Source organism: Lonchura striata, chromosome 25 (assembly GCF_046129695.1).
Source record: "Lonchura striata isolate bLonStr1 chromosome 25, bLonStr1.mat, whole genome shotgun sequence".
NCBI classification, from domain to species: Eukaryota; Metazoa; Chordata; class Aves; order Passeriformes; family Estrildidae; genus Lonchura; species Lonchura striata.
Window position 1 is genome coordinate 9,196,910 of NC_134627.1, and position 24,997 is coordinate 9,221,906.

The following is a 24,997-nucleotide window of genomic DNA, read 5'->3' on the forward strand; positions in this document are numbered from 1 at the left end:
GTTTCATATAAAATCAAGTGCTAGCAGCCCAATATTTCTGGTTTCCCATTTAATTAAAAGGCCTTTAAAACTCACACTGTGACTAAACATTTCTCGAGATCTCTGATCTGACAAAGCAATTTTTAAGTCAGAAGAATCCAAGGGTGGGTGAGGCTGCTCCACGCATGCTGGGGAATCTGCGGCAGGAACCGACTGCATTGGATGTGCTGCTGCCCTCACAGCAACCAGCAGAGCACACTCCACTGTAAGAGCTGATAAATCAATAGTTTAAATCCATATCATATCGAAATTGTATCTGGAAAAGGTACAAGACTCACACAAAGCCAGTCAAGCTGGTAGGGACGGATCCGATTCCAGCCCAGCCCAGCATCCCTGCAGAAGCATCCCTGTACGCATGGCACAGCGTCTGAAAACGTGGCTCCCAGCTGCCATTGTGCTCCCAAAACAAAGATACAGGGGAAAAAGCCTTGAAATAAATAAATCAGACAGCTCCAGGGGCTGGAGCCCACTGGAGGATCCTGGAGCTGCCGGCACAGCTGCTGCAGGAGCCAGTGCCGAGTCTGACCCTGGAACCCGCCGCAGCGATGCCGGCGTAGGAGAGGGAGCTGCAAATCTTGTTCTCAGCATTCCCGATGGATTCCAGCCTGGTAAGAAATGACACGTGCCACATGATCTGCCTGCTGCTCTCCCAGGGTGAGATGTGCCTGGAAAGGGGCAAAGTGTTTCCCAGCCAGAGAAGGAGAGAAGAGGGAGCCCAGTCTGGTACTGAAAACAATTATTTTAATCAAAAGTCCTTCCTGATAATTTAGTTTGTGAGTATTTTTCAGCCTCAGAAACAATATGCAGCCCTATTACAAATTCTTATAATGGTATGATTAATTCAACTATATATTCTATCATATATTCTATTAATTCTACAAAATATTCTATTAATTCTATTATTATTATTGTTGTTGTTGCTGTTGTTGCTATAAAATAGCAACTTGGCTTAAGAGGCTTTGGCAATTCATAAACATATGTAAGTTCATCCATTTATTGTCCAAGTTCCTTAGTCTTTGAGGAAAGTCATTTTGCAGAGCAGGAATTACAGATTTGTTTGGTTTATCGAGAGAGCTCTAACATGGATCCAGAAAAGCATCACCCAGCAAATGTGATGCTAAAATGCCTCAGCACTTTTTAGGAGAAGAGCATGAACACTTGCTGGGACGATGCATGACAACACAGGCACTTCCTAACAGGCTTCCCAGAGCAGCTGTGGCTGCCCCTGGATCCCTCCAAGTGTCCCAGGCCGGGCTGAACAGGGCTTGGAGCAAACTGGGATACTGGAAGGTGTCCCTGCCGCAGGGGGTGGCACTGGATGGGCTTTAAGGTCCCTTCCCAACCCAAACCACTCTGCAATCCAATGATAAATGGACTTCAAACTGTAAAGCTCCATTGTCTTCTCCATTGCCTTCTTGTGGGATATCCTCCATTAACTCCTGATGTTGCTTATCAGTTATGAAAATCCACAGAAAAAAACCCAACAATAAAACCAATCCAGTGATCAGAGGCCAAAAGACTTCTGAGAGGAGCCACAGATTAAAAAAAAAAAATTCTTTGCCTCTGCAAGTACATTTGTGTTTATTTTTATTGCTGCAGTACTTAGAAGCCTGAACTGAAATTAAGGTCCTACTGTGTTGGCAGCTTGTACAAAAAACACGGCAAGAAAACACCCTTGTCATAATACATTTATTAAATTAAGTTCTATTCCTACAAGAGACATTGCCAGCATTTCTGCCCAGGAATTTCAGACACAAATACAAATGAGGTTTTTCTGCAGCATGTAGAGGAGATCAGAAATCATATATGCCAACATCTGAGTTATTCTGGAGCAGAATGAATCCTAAGTAAGTTCAGATATCAGTGACACAGATCTGTACCTTCATCATCTCAGAGGCTGCTATTTGTCATTGGAAAAAAGCAGGAACTTCTCATCTGAGGTACAATTCATTTCACCTACTTCATACAGAAAAAGTAGCATCCTTGTTTATATTAACATCAAGTGACTCTTTTATCCAGAGACACCTATACTGAGTATGTAAATCAAGCCAAACAACTCTTCTTCCTTTTTTTTTTTTTTTTTTTTTTTGATGTAGGAAGATGACTTCATGACAAAAATATATGGAGTAAAAAACTGTGTTGTTAATAATATTTGGAAATTATACAGTATATTTCACTCATTAATTTTAAAGCCACCGTAACAATGTCTAAGTCAAAAATAGACTATATTTAATATAAAATTAAATTGTGTCACTTGAAATCATAACAAAAACCCCCCCAAATAAAAATTAAAAGCTTGTTTTTAAATATGTATGTTGGAATCATGAGATAATTCATGATCTTTATTTCTTATTCTAAGAATGGTTCAAAGGTCCAGTTCAATAGATTAGTTTTTCTACCAGCAAATCAGTAAGAGAGTCTCTGAAGAGAAGTGATGGCTGATAATCACTCTGAACTCACCTAAAGATGATTTTCAAACCTATTTAGATGACAAAAAGTATGTTCTGCCGAGGTCTGGACACCTTATCAAAGCTTCTAATAAGACCATGTCCATAACTTGCTTATATTTTGAGGGTCTTTTGTATGCTAAGAGGATATGGGTCGACTTCTATACTGATCTCATCCTCAAAAAGAAAATTATATAAAAGGAAACATAAATCCTCCCACTTCAGAAAGATCTTGCAGCAAAAATTTCCACAATTCCTTCAAATAGGTCAGTTATAGATGGAAGCTCTAGCAAAAATTATCCATGAGTTATCTAAAAATATATCTGATACTAAAAAAAATAGTCCTCACAGACATGCTGAGAGGAGAAGTTTGTGTGAGCAGTAGAAGGGGCTGAATGGGAGAAACTCCTGCAAAGGTGCAGGTCAAAAGTCAATCCTCTCCCAAAAAAAAGATGATTTTTCCATTAAAAGTATTTGTAAGTTATAGGCATTTAGATGTATAGACTCTTCCTTAAGGAAAAAAAAGAAGGGCAACTGCAATTCTCAAAAGAGAATTTAATGATGGAATTGCAGAGTCATCCCTCACACCTGGCTGTACACACAGGTACTTCCTGCAGCCAAGAAATGTGTTCTGTGAACCAAGTGGAACACGGGTCTTGGAAAAGCAGTCACTTCACATATACAGTGTTGATAGTAAAAATCCCCCAAAAATAAAAACATTAGCCATACCTGGAATATAATCCTAAAACGGATCAATATGGATTCAACATCTGTCAATATAATAAACAACTGCAAGAATCTGCACTAACACTTCCCAGGGATAAGCAACACTGAATATAAATAATGTTTATCTTTAGGAACTGAGGAAATAACCGGTATGGAAGAATCTCATATCTTGGGTGAAGATTTAAGTAAAGGCACGTCAAGACTAACAGGGATGGAATTATGTTGAGGAAAGTGTGATGCAGAGCTGGGTAACAGATATGAAGTACAGCAGGGTTTGTTTCAGTTCGACTGGGAATGCAAAAGGGGATCACTTCAGCCAGCCATACCTTTGTTTTCCAGTTGTTGAGTAACCAAGGCTTCGTATCTCGAAGTTTGCTTTCATTTCAATCTCACTTACAGTTTCTATATTCTCAAAATCTTTTGCCAGGCAATCAGATTTATAAGGTTTTCCTGTTTCACCTTCCTCAACAAGCACCTCGTTCATTAGTGATTTATTTCCTTCAAATGCAATAGAAGTCAAGCCTGGCAGAGCTGGAGGTGCTCACCTGGAGAGGAGAAGCTCCAGGGAGAGCTCAGAGCCCTGCCAGGCCCAAAGGGGCTCCAGGAGAGCTGGAGAAGGACTGGGGACAAGGATGGAGGGACAGGACCCAGGGAATGGCTCCCACTGCCAGAGGGCAGGGATGGGTGGGGGATTGGGAATTGGGAATTGTTCCCTGAGAGGGTGGGAGACCCTGGCACAGGTGCCCAGAGCAGCTGTGGTGTCCCCGGGTCCCTGGCAGTGCCCAAGGCCAGGCTGAATGGGTTTGGAGCAGCCTGGGACAGTGGAACGTGCCCCTGCCATGGCAGGGAGTGGCACTGCATGGGCTCTGAGGTACCTTCCCACCACTCTGGGATTCTCTGATGCTATATTTAACTAAAACTTTTCTCCATTTTAATTCTCTTTCCTGCATATTAAGGTTTTGCTTGTTTTTGTAACAGGTCAAGTTCTGATGACAAGAAAACATATTCAACACACTGAGGTAAAATGGCAAAATTACCATGCATGTGCTGAATATTTCTAAAACAATTTATTTACTCAGAAACATTTAATACTTAGTAAATTTCTAGAATTGTGAGAAACACTACTTTTAGGTTGCTTGTATAAAATCGAAAAATCCATTTTAGTAAATCAGATTATAGATTTTGTTTAAATCCTGCTTTAAGGGATCCAAGTTTGTTCCTGAGGCCAGGCCTCTTCCAGCAGAAAACCCCCAAGTTCTAAGACATCTTAGTGAATTCACTGAAATACACATTATTTTCTTACAATATTTGATTGCATTTTTAAACTATTTCAGATATGCAAATCCTTAAGGTTTCCTCAGATATTCTGGAAAGGACATTCCACTTTCCCAACACTTTGGCTGAACAAATCCCTCACAACAATATTATTTCCTTTTGAAGGTAGCGTGTATATTCTCTTTGAATTGTATATGCGAATACCTTTTTTATGTTGAATAAGAGAAGACAAGGTCATTTGATGTGGGAAGATGTAACTTCATCTCCTTTTGCACATCAGCACAGGAATTGCAGGGATTTGATGGAAAACTCCTGCTCCCTCTACTGGCTTCAATATTTCATCACAAATCTGTCAGTAAATGGGAGTGACACCACAAAATCCCCCTTGTATCCAAAATGCGAGTCCTGTGTCCAGCACTCTGGGGCCCTCACTACAGGAAAGACCATGTCCAGGGAAGGGAATGGAGCTGGGAAAGGGGCTCAGCCTGGAGAAGAGGAAGCTCAGAGGGGACCTTCTGGCTCTGCACATGTTCTTAGGGCTGGTGATAGTCACACATGTAAACATCTTGTCTGATATTTGTGAATCAGAAGGAAATAAATACATATTATTCTAATACAGGCTACTAAAATTCCCTCTATGATAGCAGTGCAAGAGAGAAGCAGAAGATTCATTGCCCAAACATTTTTGTCTGGGAAGAGAGTTTGGTACATGAACAAGACATATTTTCATCAAATAAATCCAAATACTACGAACCAAACAGCATGCCTGTGTACATATACATCTTCCTGATACATTGCCTTCTTCAGAAGGAAAACATTGAATTACATAAATGCAAAACAAATTTTCAGGAAAGGTCAGTTCATGCTTAAACAAACTCAAGGACAAACTTTACTGTGGTCAGAGGATTTGTCAACATACTTAAGCCTTGTTTAAAATGGATTTATGAAAAAACAGCCATTTTTGTGGAAGAAGAGGATCTGAATTGTTATTTCGGTGAAATACCTTGAACATGTGGATACAGTCAGTATTCAGGACCACAATATATGATGGGTCTTTTAGTAACTCACTTCTAACACTTTACTAAATTAAGTTAGCTGACATCTATAGGACCCACCAACTGGATCTCATCACTCAGTGATTTCTTTCAGAAACAAAATTGGAAAAGCGGTTGCAACCCTCAAACTCTTCTGGGGTAAAAGTTATCCTCAGACTTCCACGAGAGATCACAGATGAGAAACTGCACAGAGATCTGGCCAGGCAGAAATGAGACCTTCACGGAAATGCCTTTTATCTTCAAAAGGCAGGAATTGAAGGAGAAGAGCATTTGACAGGGGCCCTTTCAGTCCTGGAATTAAAATATAAAGCAGCAGGTTCCAAAAAGCCCTATAAATATATTGGAAGTGAGAAGTAATTGGGTCTTCGGCAAACCAGGAAAGAAGAGGTTTTTTTAAAACCCTGTGCCAAAAATATTTTGCATGACAGGCAGACTCCTGGCTGGGAAGCTCCAGATAAAAACTGTGCATTTTATAGTCAAGAACAAGCAAGATGTAATTCCTAACTAACTCAGAAGAGAAAAGCAGACCCTTTGGGCTAAGGATTACATGGCTCAGATTATAGAGTACTTGCCTTGCCTTGATCTGTTTTTTTGTTTGTTTTTTTTTTTTCTGTGTGTGGGTGGGTTTATTTGTTTTTTAGTTTTGTTTTGTTGTTATTGTTATTTTCTTGGGTTTTTTTGCTTTGTTTTGTTGTTGTTGTTTCTGTTCTTTTGTTGCTGTTTTTTTTTTTATTTTGTTTTCCCCCTGGTTTTTTCTTTTGTTTAATGTTACATTTATCTTGTTCTTTGGCAGAAATAAACCGCACAAATACTTGGGCTTACTCCTCACAAAGTGAAGGGAAATACAAAACAAAACCTGCAGTTTTGCAGCTGAATTTTACCAGGTTCTAAAGCAAATCCAAACTCTTACAGTGGCATTAGTTTAATGTGATAATGTAAGAGAGAAATATTCCATCTGCTTGGAAAAGAACAAGGATAATTGTAACAGGTGGGATGATGAATCCCTTATATGGACTTATTTCCCTAACAGGATACTGGAATGAATACAACTGGGTTGATTTGATGTACACTACTTCAATATACACCCAGACCAAGGAATGATTAATACAAGCAAGAAAACGGCATATAAATGAGACAGGTCCTTAATAAAAACAAATGAAAACAACAGAGAACCTCAGAGTCTCCAGATTCAGAAAACAGAACTGCCCGGAAGAACTGAATTAGGAAATGAAGAAGCCACAAACATCTCTTACGAGCAGCAGCAGCAGGTTTACCTATCTGCAGATCAATACACCTGCTAGCCCTGACCACAGGGCTCTGGCCACAACAATCTTGATGGATCTTCATCCAGAAGGAATAACACAGGAGAAAAACACAGTCCTTTTGTACTTTAAAACAAACACATCTTGCATAATAGCTCTGGATATAAACAAATGAGAAAGCTTATAATGTCTGTGTATCTGTAAGTTAATTTACACTGGATAAACAAAGGTAATCTGCAACTATACTGAAATCAGATTTCAGCACCACAGATGCTATCTGCCCACTTTGTGGAATATCCATTTATATATGGATAAACCAACCTAATCAAAATATTGTTGCAGGCATATTGTGTCCTCAGGGCATTACTGTAAACCGTCTTGAGTGCTCCTGAGTCGTGGGAGAATTTTTCTTAAGACAAGACATTAAGTATGTGCACACACATGTGCACTGTGTGTCCAGAGCACATACTGTGAAACTCCAGCACTCTGAAAAGGACATCCAGACAACCAAAATTAATCACAGGAGATTACACAGGCTGATGTTACAGTAGAAATTAATTTATTTTAATTAGCATTACTGTATGTAATTGTCTATTCAGATGCATGTAATTGTATTCTTCTTTTATAAATATTTCGTATGTTTCTGAATCACCAACACCATCAAGCAGCAAAGGGGAAAACCCACCCTGGCTGAGGTAAAATAAATGTTAACCACAGCTCTCAGAGAAGTTGCTTAGCAGTTTCTAAAGGAGGAAAATTAAGAAGGCTGCTGCTATCATTACCAGAGTTCTTTTAATCATGAAGAATTATCAAAACCACATCACATTTAGGAATTGTTAGCTTGACTCCACTGATCCTGTTTGTCAAGTGCTACTGCAAATGAAAGTCATAGCAAAGCACAGAAATTTCAAAGGCCAGTGTGCTCCTTTGGATTCCCCAAGAAAAGAACACAATACCTTTAACCCTGCTTCAAAGGTTTATTCCCACACTGGAATGCAGAATGACTGGAGTGTAGGAAATGAAGACACAGTACAATTTCACAGAGACGTCTGGGTGGGCTGTCACCAACCCACAAGACTCAGACTCGATGCACGGCACACCTGAAATCTCCAACAGATGATTTCCCTAACATGGAGTTTAGGATTTTGTTCACAGTTCTCAGAAATGCGTGTAGCTCTGATGGGGCAAATCAGAGCACCAAAACCATTAGGGAAGCTAAATTTCCAGCTTCTAATTAGCATTCTAAATCATGTTAGCGATAAAGAAAATTTTTAAATTTCAATAAACACATAAACTTTTTAGAACACTTGAATGAGAAAAAAATTCAAAATCTGCAGTGTCCCACCTATGTCCCTATAGAAACTGCCAAGACAAAACCCACCAGTGAAGACAAGAGTGTTGGAGGGACCTGAAGGACAGCACTGACCATGTGGAAACGTGCCAGAGAATGAAACACCTGCACCAAGCTGTTGAAAGATGGTTGCATTTACTGCGAGGGTGGTGAGGCCCTGGCACAGGGTGCCCAGAGCTGTGGCTGCCCCTTCCTGGAGTGTTCAGAGCCAGGATGGATGGGGCTTGGAGCAACCTGGTGTAGTGAAAGGCATCCCTGCCCACAGCAGGAGGATGGGACTAGACATTTAAGTTCCCTTCCCCCACAAATGATTAATTTAAAGGGCTGGGAGGATGCATCAAGATCTTGTCATTGACAGGGTGACTAAATGCCTTTTGTATATTATTAGGTAAATTCTGTCCTTTTTAATCTGCTTTTAAAGTACCAAATTTGTAGTTTGCCAGAACTGCAAAGCGAAAAAATACAGCAAGTTTCAGGCTTACAGTACTGCATGCAACATGGAAAATGTACACGGAAGATTTACTGATTGTTTTTTTTACTGTGTTGCAAAAAATACAGACTTAAATATATTTATCTTAAAAAAAATCTAGGCAGCAATGAATTCATCTAATGTCATGTAAGAGTTTAGAAGATTAACTATCTGAAAAATTATTATGCAGTGCATGGATGTTTGCCACTTAGTCAAAAACAATATAAACAAACCTCATCATCTCATTTACCCATTCCCTCTCTTGCCCTGAAGAATGCCAAACAGAACTTCTCAATAAAGCAACTTATTTCAAGGGAAAAAGTGCAGTAAATTTAACATACACTCCAGTCACTAGGCATTAGAGAGAACCTCATCAATTCAATTCTGTCATATTATTTTTCAATATATGAATAAGAAAACCCATATCCCCTTCTGCTTTGCCCAAAACCAGACTGTCGAATCTCGGTACTTCAGAACTGACTTTTTTCATTCACAAAACATGAAACAGGTATTTGCAGAGCTTAGCATGTACAAAATCCCTCATATTGCTTCTGGGAGATAAGACAAAAGGAATACCAGGGCCTGTTAGCACATCTGACAAAGAGAAGGCTTTGTACAGAAATCACAAGTTAAGGTGATTTGTCTACATACAGTTTTCTAAAGGTATCATCAAAGGACTTGTACATTCAAACCATAAACGTGACACAAATGACAAGAGGATGGAGCCATCTGCTCACATGTCTTCCACAAAGCTGCCTTTTCATGCAGGTACCTGCCTCACACTAACCACTCATGCTACAAGAGAGTGAGGAGCTCCTACAGGAAGGAAATCTTCCCAATAAAAGCAATGAATGGCCACCACCTTGGGCCTAAATTCTTACGGTGCCTTTGCAAAACAGACTTTAACCTGCCTTGAGATCCACACCAACTACAGCACCATGGTGCATGCTTGAACTACCCAGGACAAGCGCCTTCAGGACCGACCAACATCCCGCAACTGGAATAGACACTGGAATAAGGGACCACTGATGTCTAAGGCATCAGTGCTGCCCCACAGCAAAGCCCCACAGTTCTCCTTCCCCAATACAACACGGTCAGGAAGGTATTAACAATGGCCAAGTTCCGGCAGCGTGAGAAGAAACACACAACAACTTGCTTACACCAAAGGAAAATAGCTTGTTTTCCCACTGCCTTTACCCACACGGTGTCTCCTCATCTCCTCATCCAACCTCCGGTTTCTCAAGGAACATCCATTTGAACATCCGCAACATAAATATCCACGCTAACACAGACGGACGAGCACAAATAAACACTGTAACCCAAAATATTTAAAATGTGCTGCCAGATAGCTTTAAAATTCAAAATGAAAGATCTAATTAAAAGCTCTTCTCCTGCCAACACTCCATTTTTGGAAAAAAACTAAAAAAGTTAAATAAAGATGTTTTTAAAGCCTATCAATATTTTGTAATGTTTTGTTTTATAATTACAAACTCCCCCAGTCTCTGCCATGGATGAAACAGGCCAAGTCACATGAACCAATACTAACTGTAAACTCCTATCCAGAGAAGGTGGAAAAACAAAATTGACATAAATGATGCCTAACTTTGGGCAATTTCTCCTTTAATTTCAACTATTCCCATTCCTCTCTCTCCCTCCTGTTTAAAAATAAAAGCTCAAAAGAAAATGCTGCTGCTTTCACAAGTTTTGGCTGTAATTAAGCAGGTTTCAACTGCCACAAGTTATCAAAGACATTTCAGAAGAAAAAAAAATTCTTACTTTCCATAAATGAAATATGAACTCTGAGGCCTGTTTACTACAAGATTACATAGAACTCTTACTTGGTTTTCCCTGCATCTTATCTCCCCAATAAAACCAGATGATGGTTTACATATGTTTAAAAATAAATATACATATCATTTCAAATTAAAAGTAAGCACGATATTAAAATGAAGTATAAGATGTTTGGAGTCTACAAGACTGTCAACTAAGTACATCTGTTCATTAACAAGAAGAAAGTCCTGCTAAGACCAAAACACACATAAAAGGAATGGTTTCAGATGTGCCAGTATTCCACATGCACGAGGAGGTGACAATTACTTACCACTGGACCTGTTTTTGCGGTTTGACTTCCCTCCTGTAAGAAGCATCTTGAGACTGTTTCGAAACATGGCGATCCTGTTCCACTTGGTTTATTGCAAACACTACGGAAAGCAGAACAACAGACACAAAATCAACACTCCCATTTGGACCACTGAAAGCCATTATGGAGAAGAGGTAAAGAAGAGCTAAAACCAAGATAAAATTATGAAAAACTATTTTGCCAGTTAAATTCCTAACAACAACATGCACATATACCCTACCGCTCAGTTTGCTTTCAGTTATCTAGACTTTATTTCCAGGACACACAATCCCAGGGCTGCTGGAAGAGCCAACCTGTTTTGCCAAATAATTTATCATCACACAGAAACGGGGAAGACGTAGCATTTAGCAAATTGTCTCCATTTCCAATCACTATTAAAGCCAAACCCATCAGAAGGAGCTGCTGCCCTTCCCATTGCCCAGAAAATCAATCCTGCTGACACCAACCACAACTCCAGATGCTCTGCAGCTCTTGGGCTGGTTGACTTGTCAAACTCTCCTGTGAGTTGAATAAATTGTCATGAGGAGACAAGTCACTCAAACTCAGAGTAACTGATGCAAAAAATCAAACAGAAACATTATCCCTATATTTTCCTTGCTGTATATGTCTCAAGAGAAAAAAAAAAAAAAAGGTTTTTGAGTATTGTTGAAGATAAAAGAGTGTCTGGGATCACCAGGCACACTGACAGCCTGTGCTGGGGAACAGTCATTTATTAAAGCATGTAAAGCATGAAAACACCTACACCAAAACCAGTTCAAACCAGACAGAAAGAATCGTGAAGAGTCTTTGATCGGTACATACAGTAAACCACAATTTTCTTTCTATTGTACACATGATATTCAATTGTTACAAGATAACACATTCGCCTTGTAAAAATAATGAATTTTTTTCCTGCAACAATATTTGGTTCCTCTTGGAGGATGCTCAGTAAACGCCATCATGCATTTCTCCACACTTCCAAGTCTAATAATACAGTAACGCACAGTTCAAAAGAGCTTTATATGTATATTTAAAGCCACTGAAAGGACTGCTGGACTACAGGAAGATGACTGCACATGCCAGGGGGTTAGAACTAGGTGGTCTTTAAGGTCCCTTCAGCCCGAAGCACTCAGTGATTCTGGGAATCTACTTTAGCTGCAATTCCTGACATGGTTCCTCATTGTAGCTTACATGCAATACTGATGTATTCTAAGTGTAAGCACTCTGATTAGTTAAGGTGTTCACAACACAGAGGAGCAGGTGACCAAAATCAGCTGCTGGTTTTCATTTTCATGCACAACTGCATCCCTTTGCATCTTTGAGCAAACATGGTCACAGCTCTTCCTCTTTTCAGCCAACACCACTAAGCCAGAAGTAATATTTAAGAATAAGCACTCTAAATTAAAAATCCTGTTGGTTGTATTAGTCCATGAAATTAGAAGCATTAAACAGCAAACAAAATTACAGTATTGGGAAGAGCTGGATCAGACAACTTTTCATCCTACCTTGTGAACTCTTTAATGCACCTCACAGCCCAGGTGCCTTTCTCCAGAATCAGCAGCAGCTCTGGCAGCAGAAGCAAAAGCTGCAGGAATGTGTTGGGGATCTTTCACACCCCTACTAACACAGGATGCCTCTGGCAACAATTTGAGCAACCAAGAGCTACTACACTTGATTTGCCCTTTATCTTGTCATTTTTAAGTTTACCAAACAAAATGAACACATTGTATGAGTGCAAGTCTCCAAATGGTATCAGCAGATAAATAAAAATATATATAATTTCTATGCAGCATTCTTAGAAAAAACAACTCAAGAATCTCCTGGTTTATGTCCAGACATTCTGACACGTTGTTTGATCTTCTAACAAATCTAAATTTAAATGAAATACACAAACAACAATAACTTTCGGGAGCATGAGAAGGCAGTAGTACAAATATGATGAGGAATAAAAAACACAAAGTGGAGGGGGTAGAGGCAGACTGAGCTCTGCAAGCTGCAAACTTACACCAAATGCTAAGCTTGAACAAGTCAGTGACATCTCATTAAATCCTTCAGGATGACTAAGGCCTAATTCAGTGTTTTCTTGATCCTAAGACAGAGTTTGTAGACAGGATGCAAAAACCACCTCATGTTTTCAGTGGCTACACATTATTATAGCCCACAGAAGTAACTTTTGCTTCTTTTTATAAAGACATTGTCTGTCAGACACAGAATTACTAAATCAAAGCAAATTTTTTTGCCTATATACCACCAGTAGAACAACCAGATCCCTGTATTCCCCTCCTCTCTGATTGCCCCACTAAAAATAAAATTTTATTTTTTATAAAGCTGATTAGCAAAGCTAAGCTCTTGTTCAAAAGAGTGTTTGATGTCCAATGAGTCATACAAACATTGCAAATTCCGTGCATGTCAGCATGAGAAGCTATTAAATGTATATCTTAAGATTAGAATTCTGTGGTTTTTCCAATAAGACCAATTTCTTGACAAGTGGCAGGAGCTCCATGAACTCCATGACGATCAAATCCATTAAACTCTGCCTCACCACAGGGGTGGGAATAACTGATACAACACTGCAGTCTAAGGAAATATGTATTTATGAGTTTGGTCCATACACATTTAAACACACAGGAGCAGAATTTAGAGATTAAGTTTGGAGATTAAATATTTCCAGGAACTTTAGGAATGAAAACAGCACTGTTGTGACTTAGCAAGCTTGCCAAGAACTTCTATGATTATTTGGAAATACGAAAACAACATAGGTATTAAATGCACTAAACCCTACCAATTAGAGGTCTTTAAGCAATTAAGAGTTTATTAAACAGAGTTCTCTAATAGGCTTTAGAACAACAGAATTAATTGTTTGATGTTATGTTTCCTCACAAAAGCCTGAACACCAATAACTATTTTGGGGGCCTGACATGAAAGCCAATGTGCCCATCCACTCTTAAACAAAATATTTGGAGATGTCTGGACTTTCTGGGATCTTTCCAGATCTGGCAAATGCTGGGATCTTTCCTACAGATCCTGCACAGACTCCCATAATCCTAGAGCCCCTGCACTTGTGCTCTGTCCTGTCCTCCTGATATGACCACACTGTCTTTGCTTCTCCAACTATCTTTGACAGAAATACATAAAAATACACCCATACAACACCTAACAGTATTCCCACTGGAAAAACGTGTGCATCAGGTCAACATAATGTTTCACAAGGAAGCAGGAGGCTGGCCTCAATCCCTGCTTTTATTTTATCAAAATAAGCAGCCATTAATGCTCCAGTTAAAAAGCAATTCTGAGAGCGTAACAAAGAAATATTCCCATGTTTGTGAAGTTCCCAACAACAGCCCTAAGGTGAATGTGGCCATACAAATTTCTTGATGAGTCTGTGGTGATTATGCTCACTCAAAGCCTGTGGCATTTATGTTGAGGTAATTTTTATACAGTTACAGCCTGGGAGGAAGGAGACAAGCACTGTATTATTATGGAAACCCACACAATTTAGCAGAGGAACAGCTTATTTTGGTGCTATGCTTGGAAAACAGCACTTCCAGAGACTGCAGCTGTTTGTACCTCGAGCTGAGGCAGAAGGACACCACCAGGAAGATGCAATGCTCAATCCCTCAACACACACATGCTCTGTGCAGGCTTGAGCTTCCCCTTCTCTGCTAACATGAGATTGTTTTTCTTTCAGCCTGGAACACAGTCATACTTCAAGTAAAGACAAAGGAGAATCTGACAGACAGCTTATGATTCACTCTGAATCCAGAGAAACTAACTACTCTCAAACAACAACAATCCTCATGAGATAACCCTGCCAGCCACAGAATACCAACTAATAGACTTTGTAACCATAACTTTTTGGTCAACATTTGAATTTACTTTTCTGGGTATTTCTCCAGCAATACTTCTTACTTAAGTGTTAACATTTAACACCTATTTAAAATGAAATCAGAAACACTGCAGTAAAGAATGCAATCACTCACTAGGAGAAAGCCAAAAGTCAGTTCTCACCTCAACATGAAAATGGGATGACCTTGAATTTCAGGAAATTTAATTTTGAACCAGGCTTTGTCATTTTGCATAACCTGGTTTCTAATTCTAGATTAATGATACAGACTGAATTCCCGAAGGACACTTCCATTCCCCATATACAACGCCATAATTATCCAGCCTTGGAGAAAAATGACAACCAAATAAAAACTAGAAGTGTCATCATCTCACTTTCATCAATTCACCCATGGTGCTTTTAGTGTCTTCTGTGTTGCTCGTAACAGTAAAAATTATTGCTTTGGTTTTAAATATTACTAATAACTGCCTCCATCAACAACCAGGTGAACAGATATCTAAACTTGAAATAAAATGTGGCACAATTCTGCACAAGCTGAGTCATGCTAAATTGTCTTGAAACAAATTTTAGGGCACTTCCTACAAGCTGGAATCATAAAATGGCCAAGACTGGAATGGACCTTAGAGTTCACCCGGTCCCACCCCCTGCCATGGGCAGGGACACCTATTATTCCAGGCTGCCCCAAGCCCCATCCAGCCTGGTCTTAGGCATTTCCAGGGTTCCAGGGACAGCCACAGCTTCTCTGGGCACCTGTGCCAGAGCTTCACCCCCCACACAGGGAACAATTTCTCAATGTAATCAAACCTACTCTCTGTCACTGAAGCCATTCCTCCTTGTCCTGTCACTCCAGGTCCTTGTAAATAGTCTCTCTCCATCTTTCCTGCAGGCTCCTTCCAGGTGTTGGAAGGCTGCTATGAGGTCACCCTGGAGTCCTCTGTTTTCTGAACAATCCAAGCCTTTCCTCCCAGCAGAGGTGCTCCATCCCTATGATCATATTGGTGCCCCCTCTGGACTCACTCCAATAGTTCCACATCCTTCCTACACTGAATCAACAGCACTGTGCCAGTATCCACCATCCTGATTCTACCTCAAATCACCAAAAGACTGAAATGCAGAGAATTTCTTGCATTTCAGGTTTTGGCTGTGACATGGAGCATCCAAAAGCTTGTCACTCAAAATCACACCAGCCCCATACTGGATGTTCTGCTTGAGGTTCCTATCAATCTGAAGTTACTTTTAAAGATTAATTGGTACAACAGAAAAAAAAAAAAAAAATTACAACAGGGTAATGTATAAAGTCAGAAAATGTTATAGCACTTGTTTATTCCAAGAGATTAAAGGAAACTGCAATTATTTATTCATTTTTAAATAATCAAAAATACATCTTAAAATACAAACCTAATTAAGGAGGCGCTGTAAGCCTGTTCTGTAAACTTGCTCAAGTCCCAGTAATATATTATATGAATCTGGAGTTCAACCCATTGGCAATCACTGGAGATTTTCTCAGAACATGGAATATTTTGGATTTTATATTAAAATAAACCCAAAAAACTAAAAAATTAAAACACCGACCTACATTTTTACAAAATGCAGTGTCACTATTACACATTACAGTTACCAAAAAAAAAAAAAAAAGAATCAACATTTTAGTTAGTTAGAATGAACTCAATAAATAACATGAAAACCCACATATTGTTTTATTACATCCATGCTCTCTCCTTTCCTACCTCCAGTAAGATAGAGGATGACCAAACACTAATATGTGAAAGCTCTTACATCTTTTTCTCTAATAAATCAGGTTAAGAATTGGTAAAACTGTTATAGAAAGACAGTGCCCTTGTTCCACTTGAAAGCGATCACACATTTACAAAGAAACAATAGAAGACAACTGTGACTGTATTTAAACAATTAAATCATGCCTGCAAAGAACACATGGGATTGTAGGAAGAAAAATTTTTCCTACCTTGATATCTTTAGACAAGTTAAATCTTTAGCAAGAAGTGTCCTCCTCCATTCACTGCAAGTCCTGAAAGACAAAGAAAGGCAACAATTTAGAAGCATCTTCTCAGCACCCTCTGTGCCCCACCCTGTCCAGATGCACACACAGAGCTGAAATAATCCCATCCCAGGAATAAACCTACAACTTTTCCAGAGGATTACTGTTTAAGCATCAGGCAGACCCTACTCTTGATCCTTACACTTAAAAAGTGAATGTTCCTGCTTTTAAATCACTGATAACCAATACTGACTTTGGTTACTTGCCTCTTCCTTCTCACCACTTTTCAAATGGGAAGAGAAAAAAAGCAGATATACTGCCCTTTGACACACATCATATAGTACATGATTTAACAAGTGTATTTCCCTTCATCCTATCAAGTTATCCTGCTGAAAGACTACAACCTCCCCACTGTGGTTTTTTTTTTTTAACTCAATCCTTACATAAACATAATTCCCAAGAGGGATCCAGCACTAAATCAAGGGTTCAGTACTTGGCCCTTCGCTCTGTCATCACGTACTTAGAACATGAAGTTCATCAACGAAAAGCCACAAGAAATATATCCTGCCACTTACTGAAAAAGATGACAGCAGCTATTTTATTCCCAGCTTGTGTTTTATTTGTGCTGACGATTTTGTATTACAGCCTTCGCCAATCTATTGTTTTAGAAATCTCATTTGAGAACCAGCAAGTAGAAGGAAATAGAGACACATTTCATTTGTCATCCAACAAACAAACAAAAAGAATCAAAGTAAATTGAGGCCACCTTGTATTTGCAAGTTTAAAGCAGAGCAAGTGTTCAACTGCATCAGTCGGGTTTTTTGTTCTCCTGCAAGAGGATACTGAGAAGTCATTGACAGCTTTACTTAGGATTCATGGTGCTTCCAGAACCGTAACAGCAACTTCTCCTATGGTCTTAGAGTAATAGTTTTGTATGTAAAACTAAGATATTCTATAAATTAAAGATATTCCATAAATTAATCTAAAACCCTATTTTATTTCTCAGGACTGCCAACTGCCTCCCTGCTTTCATTTTTTCATTTCTCTGGGAAAACAAAGAGCTAGCAACAGCAGAGCCTTTCCATGGGAGCAGGGAGGTTTCATTCAGTCAAGCAAAGAAACACTTCCAAAGGCAGCTCATCATGCACCACTAATGGGGATCCTGTGATGGGAGGAACGTCCCACAGCCTCTGCCAGAGACCCCAGCTCCTAGACAGCCCTGCCCTGGACTCTGTCCCACTGGCTGCATTCTGCTGCTCTGCCAGAGGATGCTCCTTCTTCAAATTCCCTTCCTGGCTTGTACAAACTGCCTGTGCCCCAAATCACCTGGATGCCCAAGCATTTAGCCTTTGGCAGAAAATGTCTGATCAGAAAGACTCAGCTACAAATTTTTCATTGTCCAATCACGTAGAGCACAAGACCAGCATGGAACCTAAACCCAAACAGGCTCAGATCAAGCAAGACTTTTATTAGATATTACTTCACAGGATTTAAGTCCCCATAGGGGGAATTTCTGTAAGGGCATGGAGTGACAGGACAAGGGCAGAATGGCCTCAAGCAAAAGGAGGCCAGGGTTAGATCAAATACTGGGCAGAAATTGTTCCCTGTGAGGGTGGTGAGGCCCCAGCACAGGGTGCCCAAAAGAGCTGTGGCTGCCCTGTCCCTGGAAATACCCAAGGCCAGGTTGGACAGGGCTCAGAGCAACTGGGTCTAGTGGAAGGTGTCCCTGCCTCTGATATGCCCCAAACCATTCTGGGATTCTATGATTCTAAATAAATACCTCTATTCCTTAGATCCTAAATAGACAAAAGAAAAAACAGATCTTAAATAAATATTTGGCCTTCTCCACATTCTTTTAAATGGTCCAAATCGGGGTACTTGCAAACACCTCAGGTGAGTGAGTAGTTTTTTTCAAAAGCAGCAACATTACAATTTTTGGAAAACTGAAAACATTCATGGAATAATTAAAAGAACTTATAAATGTTTCTGTGTGCTGCCATCTATCTTCTTAATACAGCTCTTAATGTGATACCCTGTAAAACAAAGAGCAGAAATGGCTTGTGCTGTGTGAGTTGCAGACAAGCACTTACAACCCATCATTTGCTCAGGAACTCCCCATCTGCGTTCCATGAGCAGATCCAATGAATCTGCTTTGCATTGAGCTTTTAAACAGCAGAGCTTTTATCTGCTCACAGGACTACATTAGAAATCTTTATGTGAATGCAGCAGATATTAGTGGGTTGTCAATAAAAACTGAATGTCATTAAAGTGCTTTAATTCTTTAAATGCCTTTAACCCTCTAATTATATTTGTAAATTCCGCTATTGAACTGTAAGCAGATGTTATAAAAAGTGATAAAAGCAGAATGTTATATGCTATAAAAGCAGAAAGTTGTAAATTCTGACACGATGTATCACAACAAATACTCTTAAAAACTAATATACAAACAGCTTTGGTGGCAGAGAATCACTTTTAGAATCATTCCCTCTTGATTAAACACACAAATCACCAACTGGCATGGCATGTTTCAATCAGAAGCAACATTCTGTCACAGTTTCTGAAGATAATGGAAAGTTTGGAGGGTTAAAACCTCTGGCTGGCTGCAAGTCATAGTATTTATTATTATTATTATTATTGTTATTGTTATTATTATTATTATTATCATTATCATTATCATTATTATAAAATTATTCCTTTTCTTTTTATTATATCAGCATTGGTTTTCCAAGTGCTGCTAGACTTGGCAGGGAGATCTTAAGTCTTCCCTCCCAAACCAGTAACTGACCAGTTATCACTTTTATCTGCTGGTTTCCATCCCAGGTACGAGGTAGGTGTTGGGTAACACAGTCCCTGCCAGGCACTGTCCTGCTAACTGCTGAACTACTGCAGTCTTCAGGCTCCTTCTGCCTCTGCCCATGAAGCCAATTGCTGCAAAATGGGATCCTTTGCCCATAAAATCCAGCTAGGAATTGCCAGCTATCAACTCCAAACTGCCATCCAGGTTTGCAAATGTAAAACATGACCATGGATTAGGAATATTCTTGAGTTCCACCATAAAGACAATAATATATGAATGCTTTTTGCTAACAGGGTCAGGTAATTTACGTCAGGAACAACATAAAGAAAACCCACTGAGAGTGTCACAAAGCCCTCCTGTGACACAGAGTAGCAGGAAAATACACTTTGCCCACTGACTTTGCAACCGACTGCTGATTCCTTTTCTTCTGTACAATCTTCAGCCCAGAACAGAATCAGTTCAAATATACATTTCTTATAGCATGTTTACTGTTCTAGTGCACCCATCACTTCATTCACCTCCATCACTATAACAGAAATTGTCCAATTTAAACAGTTTTTGATAATTCTCTGTGTTTGGGACCTTTTCACTGCTTCAGACAATTTCTGACTGAAGCCATCATGGACAGAGGTGCTCAGACAGTTGAATGAAGAGAGTATTATGTGATTTCCAGACTAAGAGAACAAAGAAATGATCTTAAAAAGTACAAGTTGGTAATAATGTCACAAAGCCAAGTAAGTAAACACTTAAAAACTACACACTCAGGAGAGGAGGTAGTTAAGTAACTCAGACACAAACTAGTCATCCCGCAGACCCAAATAATTTCTTGCTTATATACCTCTGTTAGTTAATAACCATTGACTTCTTCTGCAGAAGACAGTGTTAAAAACAACTCAAGTGTAAATTGGCAAAAAGATGCATGCACATTTGCCACCCCTCTAACATCCTTCACATCCACACTGAAATATTTCTTAAAAGGATCTTTTTTTATATTCTGTTAAACCCTTAAGTATATGGCATGCAAATTAACTCAGTTTTTTAATAACCTAGTGAATGAATGCACCCAAAAAAAACCATAAAATCAAAGCCAGCTGAGTGACTGCCCAAGAGAAGGGCTCCTACCTAAGGTAGGAATTAATGAAACAGGCAAAAATGGTTTATGAAAAAGAAATTCCAATATTGTCAACACTTTCAGCTGTCAGAATTAAGCACCTTCTTGTCACTCTTAATAGAGAAAACTGCCGATACAAGAAATGAATACTTTCAGGTACAGTAACACACATTATAGCTGCAATATTTTCCTGTCTGGCTAAAATCCATGAAGAAAAAAAAAATTAAAGCTTTAAGATTCAAAGCAGAAGCCAGAAAAGCTGCCATCCATGGAGACTTAACTACATAGTCTGAAATCACACCAGAATGTTTGATTTCACAGCAACAAGTTTGAGAAATGTCTTGAGATATCTTGAGCTGAATACCACCCATCCTATATTTGAAAATATTGAACATTAGTACTGAGAAACATCCAAATAACAGGCTGAAATAAGACTAAATTTCTATTCATCCCAGAGTAAAAAAAAGAACCTTTTTTCCCCTCAATCCAAGCAAGCAGGTAAAATCCACAGCAATTCTGAAAAGCTAATTGAATCTGAAGTCTCTGCACCAAACATAACACAGGTCACATGTATCCTGATCTCAACAGTATAATTATATTTTCCCAGAGAAATTAGCAACTTATTCATACTTTTATCAACAGAACATTAATACACAGACATTAAACACAATGACCATCTGTCTTTGAAAACCAAAACTACCCCAATGATCAGAACATGCTGCTCAACCAGTCCTGCTGGAAAGTAAAGGCTCTAAAATGGTCTCATGAATAGGGATTTCAATCTTTAAATGCAGTTATTTTTCTAGTTTTGGCTGTCAGATGCACCAGCTGGCATAAATTGAGTAAGCCTGGAAGGCATTCTAAAATCACATCAAATCACAGTTTAAATTCTTTGCACATATATACATGTTGGAAATAAAATACATGCTGACTAAAAATAATCTTGATTCCAGTTCTAACTTGAATACATTCATTTTTAAGCAAAACGTGTGTTTTAATGATGTCTGTCATGTAACAAACCAAAAATCAGGAAAATTACAGCATTCTTTAAATTATTGTCATGTTAACTATGACTAACCTGATTTTACTGGGGACTAATCTGGAAAAAAAGCCTTGTGTTTCCATCTTGACAAAGAGTTTGTCTTCTTAACCTCAAATTCTCTAATTAAAAGTAGGATTTGAATCATATGTTACCATACATAATGACTGCACTTACACAGTTCATTACACAGGAAAGTAGACCATTGATAAATCAAGAATTCCACAAATAAAACCATACAAGATAACACTCCAGTCCAGAATTAGATACCTCTTGGCTGATTTTCAACAGTATTAAACAAGCATCCACTCTACCATATTTTAAGTTGGCAACAGTTTCTTCATGATCATCACTCTAAATAACTATGGGAAAGAATCCAGACCTCAATAGAATAATGAAAAAAAATCAGAAAACTGACCATGCTTTAAGTTAAGATTTTTTTGCTTAAACACCCTGTGCATTAAATCTAGATGACATCCACATTCTGCTCTTCACAACTCAGACTCCTGCTTTTATATTGCAGTCATAAGGAGATCCCATTTTATTTTCTGCTCACAAACAGTTCAAACCTATTCATGAAGGATCGCATTTTTCAACATCTTAATCGTATTTGTCAAAATTTACCATCTTTTCCCCAGCAACCTGCAGGCAGGAGCTGTTACTATTTTACAGTACCTTGTGGTCCCCAGCCCTCATCTCTCTCATATTTTCACACTTTAATTTCCATTTTATGTTTGATAACTGACAGATAGAGACTGTTAGAATAATGTAGGAGTTAGTGGTGGCGACACAACAGAAAGGAGCAATAAGGACATCTAAGTCTTGGGTCATGCTACTCTTACCAGCAAATCTGCTCAATGGCTTTAGAAAAAGAACAAGTGAGTGAGTCTTAATTATTTCTTGACTGGTCTTCATTTCAAGTATTCCAATACTGTAGGCTCCAAAAGGAAAGCAAGCCAGTTATTTTTGTTGTTTCTTCTTGTTTTTCTTGGTTGTGCATGCTTTTCAATGCCAAGAAATGGATTTGGGATTTGCCTCGGTGAATCATGACGTAAGTTATTGATGATTATACATGCCTACATTTGCATTCCAAATGTACGGGAAAATACATTCCCTCTCCTTCCCTCTCTAGAAGGCATTAGATTACCTCCATAGGACAGACTATAAGATACCATTTTAAAACACTGCAGTATTCAGCTCTGCTGTGTTAGCATTGACTTTGATACATACTTCCTGATACTCCCTGACTTTATCCACGAGTCAAGCACAGAGCATTTCCTTTCCCAGAATGAAAGAGAACAGTGTCCCCAAGCATTCTGGTGGTGGAGGGACTCAGAAAAGCACTGGAACTGCAGCATCACCACCACCCATGCTCACGTGGCTCTCTGTGAAAGCAGGGAAAGGACTGTGCAGTAAAGCAGGCAGGAGGGGTAGGGCAAAGCAAATTGCATCTCCAGTTTGTCCAATGCTCCTGGTACCAGCCAGCTGAAGTGACTAAGGCACTTCTGAGCCACAGGCAAGGATCCTGAGGCCAGTAAAATGTTTTGGTTTACAACCGGGATAAGATAAGAGGGTACTTGGTATTCAAAGCCCACTTCTTAAGCCGTGGTAATGTAGTTTTCAGGAATCACATTGAAAGTAAGTCAGTCTTGGATTTGGGAAGTACTTAGCTTACTCTGGCTCTCTCACTATGAATGTGTCCTGTCTGCTACCGTTTATCTCCTCAAAGCTTTGTGGACTTTGTACTTTAATTCCCTTTGTGGATCCCTAAGAGCTTGCTTTATGGTCAGCTCCTTTCTCCTGTTTAAAATAAATCTCACTGGGCTTTCAGTCCTCACTTGCATCAGACTGAGGAACCACAGTAGGTTTTGCCAGAACTGTAACTCTGTATATCTCCATTTTTGCTGCTGGTTGTGGGATGAAACCATAAACTCCTGATTGTTGTTAGTTGAGGAGGACAGTGTGGAGTGTAGCTCATGGATAGAACACTGAATTCTTTTGAAGTCTGCTATGTGCTGTAATTTCAAATGTACTCATACAATGGCTTCATTTATAACTCATAGTTTAAACACACTGTCTGAAGTAACCCTTTTGGTTACATTCCCAATTCACTGGTCTCAGACTTAAACAGCAGTCCATTGTCTCCTTTGCTGTAGCTAACATAGCTAAAATGCCTGATTCACCTTTATTATACTCTGAAACAATGTCTATTAAGAAACAATGGTCTAAAACTTCCTCAGGGAAGTTCTGCAGAAAAACATTTCTGACATAAAGATGCATTACAGCAAATACAGCGATTGCCTGGCTGTATCACCACCCATATCAAAAAGGCTTTTTTCTTTAGCAAGAATGAGTCTGAAACATGAAAAATAGATAAATGTTCAGAATCTTGTAGCTAGATCGGATTATCCTACATCTAAATTGAGTATGGATAGCACATTTTCTGAAGTTTATTCCTTTTGAAGATAAATTATGCAAACGATACTGCAGAAACCACTTCAGGATAGTGGTTACTAAATCCAAAAAAAAGGCATATTTTCACAGCTACCAGAGAGCTTTTATGCTCTATAAACATGCACAAGGAAAGCAAAGGAGGAAAATCTCTGCTCTCGGCTTTTGGGCTCTTGCTATTAAAGCAATATTCACAATCCCTACTGCCCAGCTGTGTGATACAGTCATTTAACTTGTCAACCTTTATAAAGATCACAAGACCCATGAATAAATCCCTCTTTAATACATGATCGAAGCAACTCCCCAGCTCAGTAACACCTCCCAGGAACTGAGCCAAGGCAAGAGGATGAACAGGGATACTAAAGAACAAAAGAAAAGCGGCATGACCTCACTTCCCGCAAGGATTTAAAGGGCATCATGCTGAGAGACAAGCATGGTACATACCATGTACATACATATATTCCACTTGAAATCCGTGCTTCATTCACTCTTTTCCAACAACTGGTTTTAAAACACATCTCCTTCTCTGCTACACACTTCCTCTGTACTCTATCATTCCTTTTCTATCTAAGCCATGTCCTATTTCAAGTCTTCCTCAGCTCTAAAATATCTTCTACAAAACAACTGAAAAGGAATGAAAGTGACTCTTAGGAAAATATATTGGTTTACTTTATTTACAAGTTTATTTCCATTAACCAAACCACTGAGCTGCTAAGACGTAACAATTGATATAGATCTTAAAATTTCCTTTAAGGTTAAACTATTAAAATACTGAGGGAAAACATAGGAAAGCTCATTACTAAGAAATCATTTCTGTCCTCTATAAAGCCCAGGCAATCAAGATTAAAGTAAATAAGCCTGCAGAAAAAAACCAAAAATCTTCCTTCTCCCAGCAAGCTCATTCTGCAGAGCAGATAGAATGTGTTTGCCTTTGGTTTTCCGGGTATAGGCAGTCCATTTCCTCTGCTGCTCCTGCAGCCCATTGCGGGAGAGATTCACAGAGCAACAATGACCAG

At 39.1% G+C, this 24,997-nt stretch overlaps 1 protein-coding gene across 9 annotated transcripts in view; it reads right to left on the reverse strand.

Annotated features, from left to right (window-relative positions):
* The window catches only part of TANC2 (tetratricopeptide repeat, ankyrin repeat and coiled-coil containing 2), a 154,522-nt gene that overhangs the window by 115,230 nt on the left and 14,295 nt on the right, over positions 1-24,997 (reverse strand). For 8 of the 9 annotated variants that reach the window (XM_021538563.3, XM_021538560.3, XM_077788386.1 and 5 more), the window contains 2 exons: positions 16,551-16,613; positions 10,726-10,825 (listed from right to left, as the gene is read on the reverse strand). In XM_021538563.3, coding sequence (XP_021394238.2) covers positions 10,726-10,792 — 67 coding nt within the window. In that variant the 5' untranslated portion in view covers positions 10,793-10,825; positions 16,551-16,613. Of the gene's footprint in view, positions 1-317; positions 522-10,725; positions 10,826-16,550; positions 16,614-24,997 lie in introns of those variants that run through there. The other variant, XM_021538568.3, reaches the window with a different exon arrangement.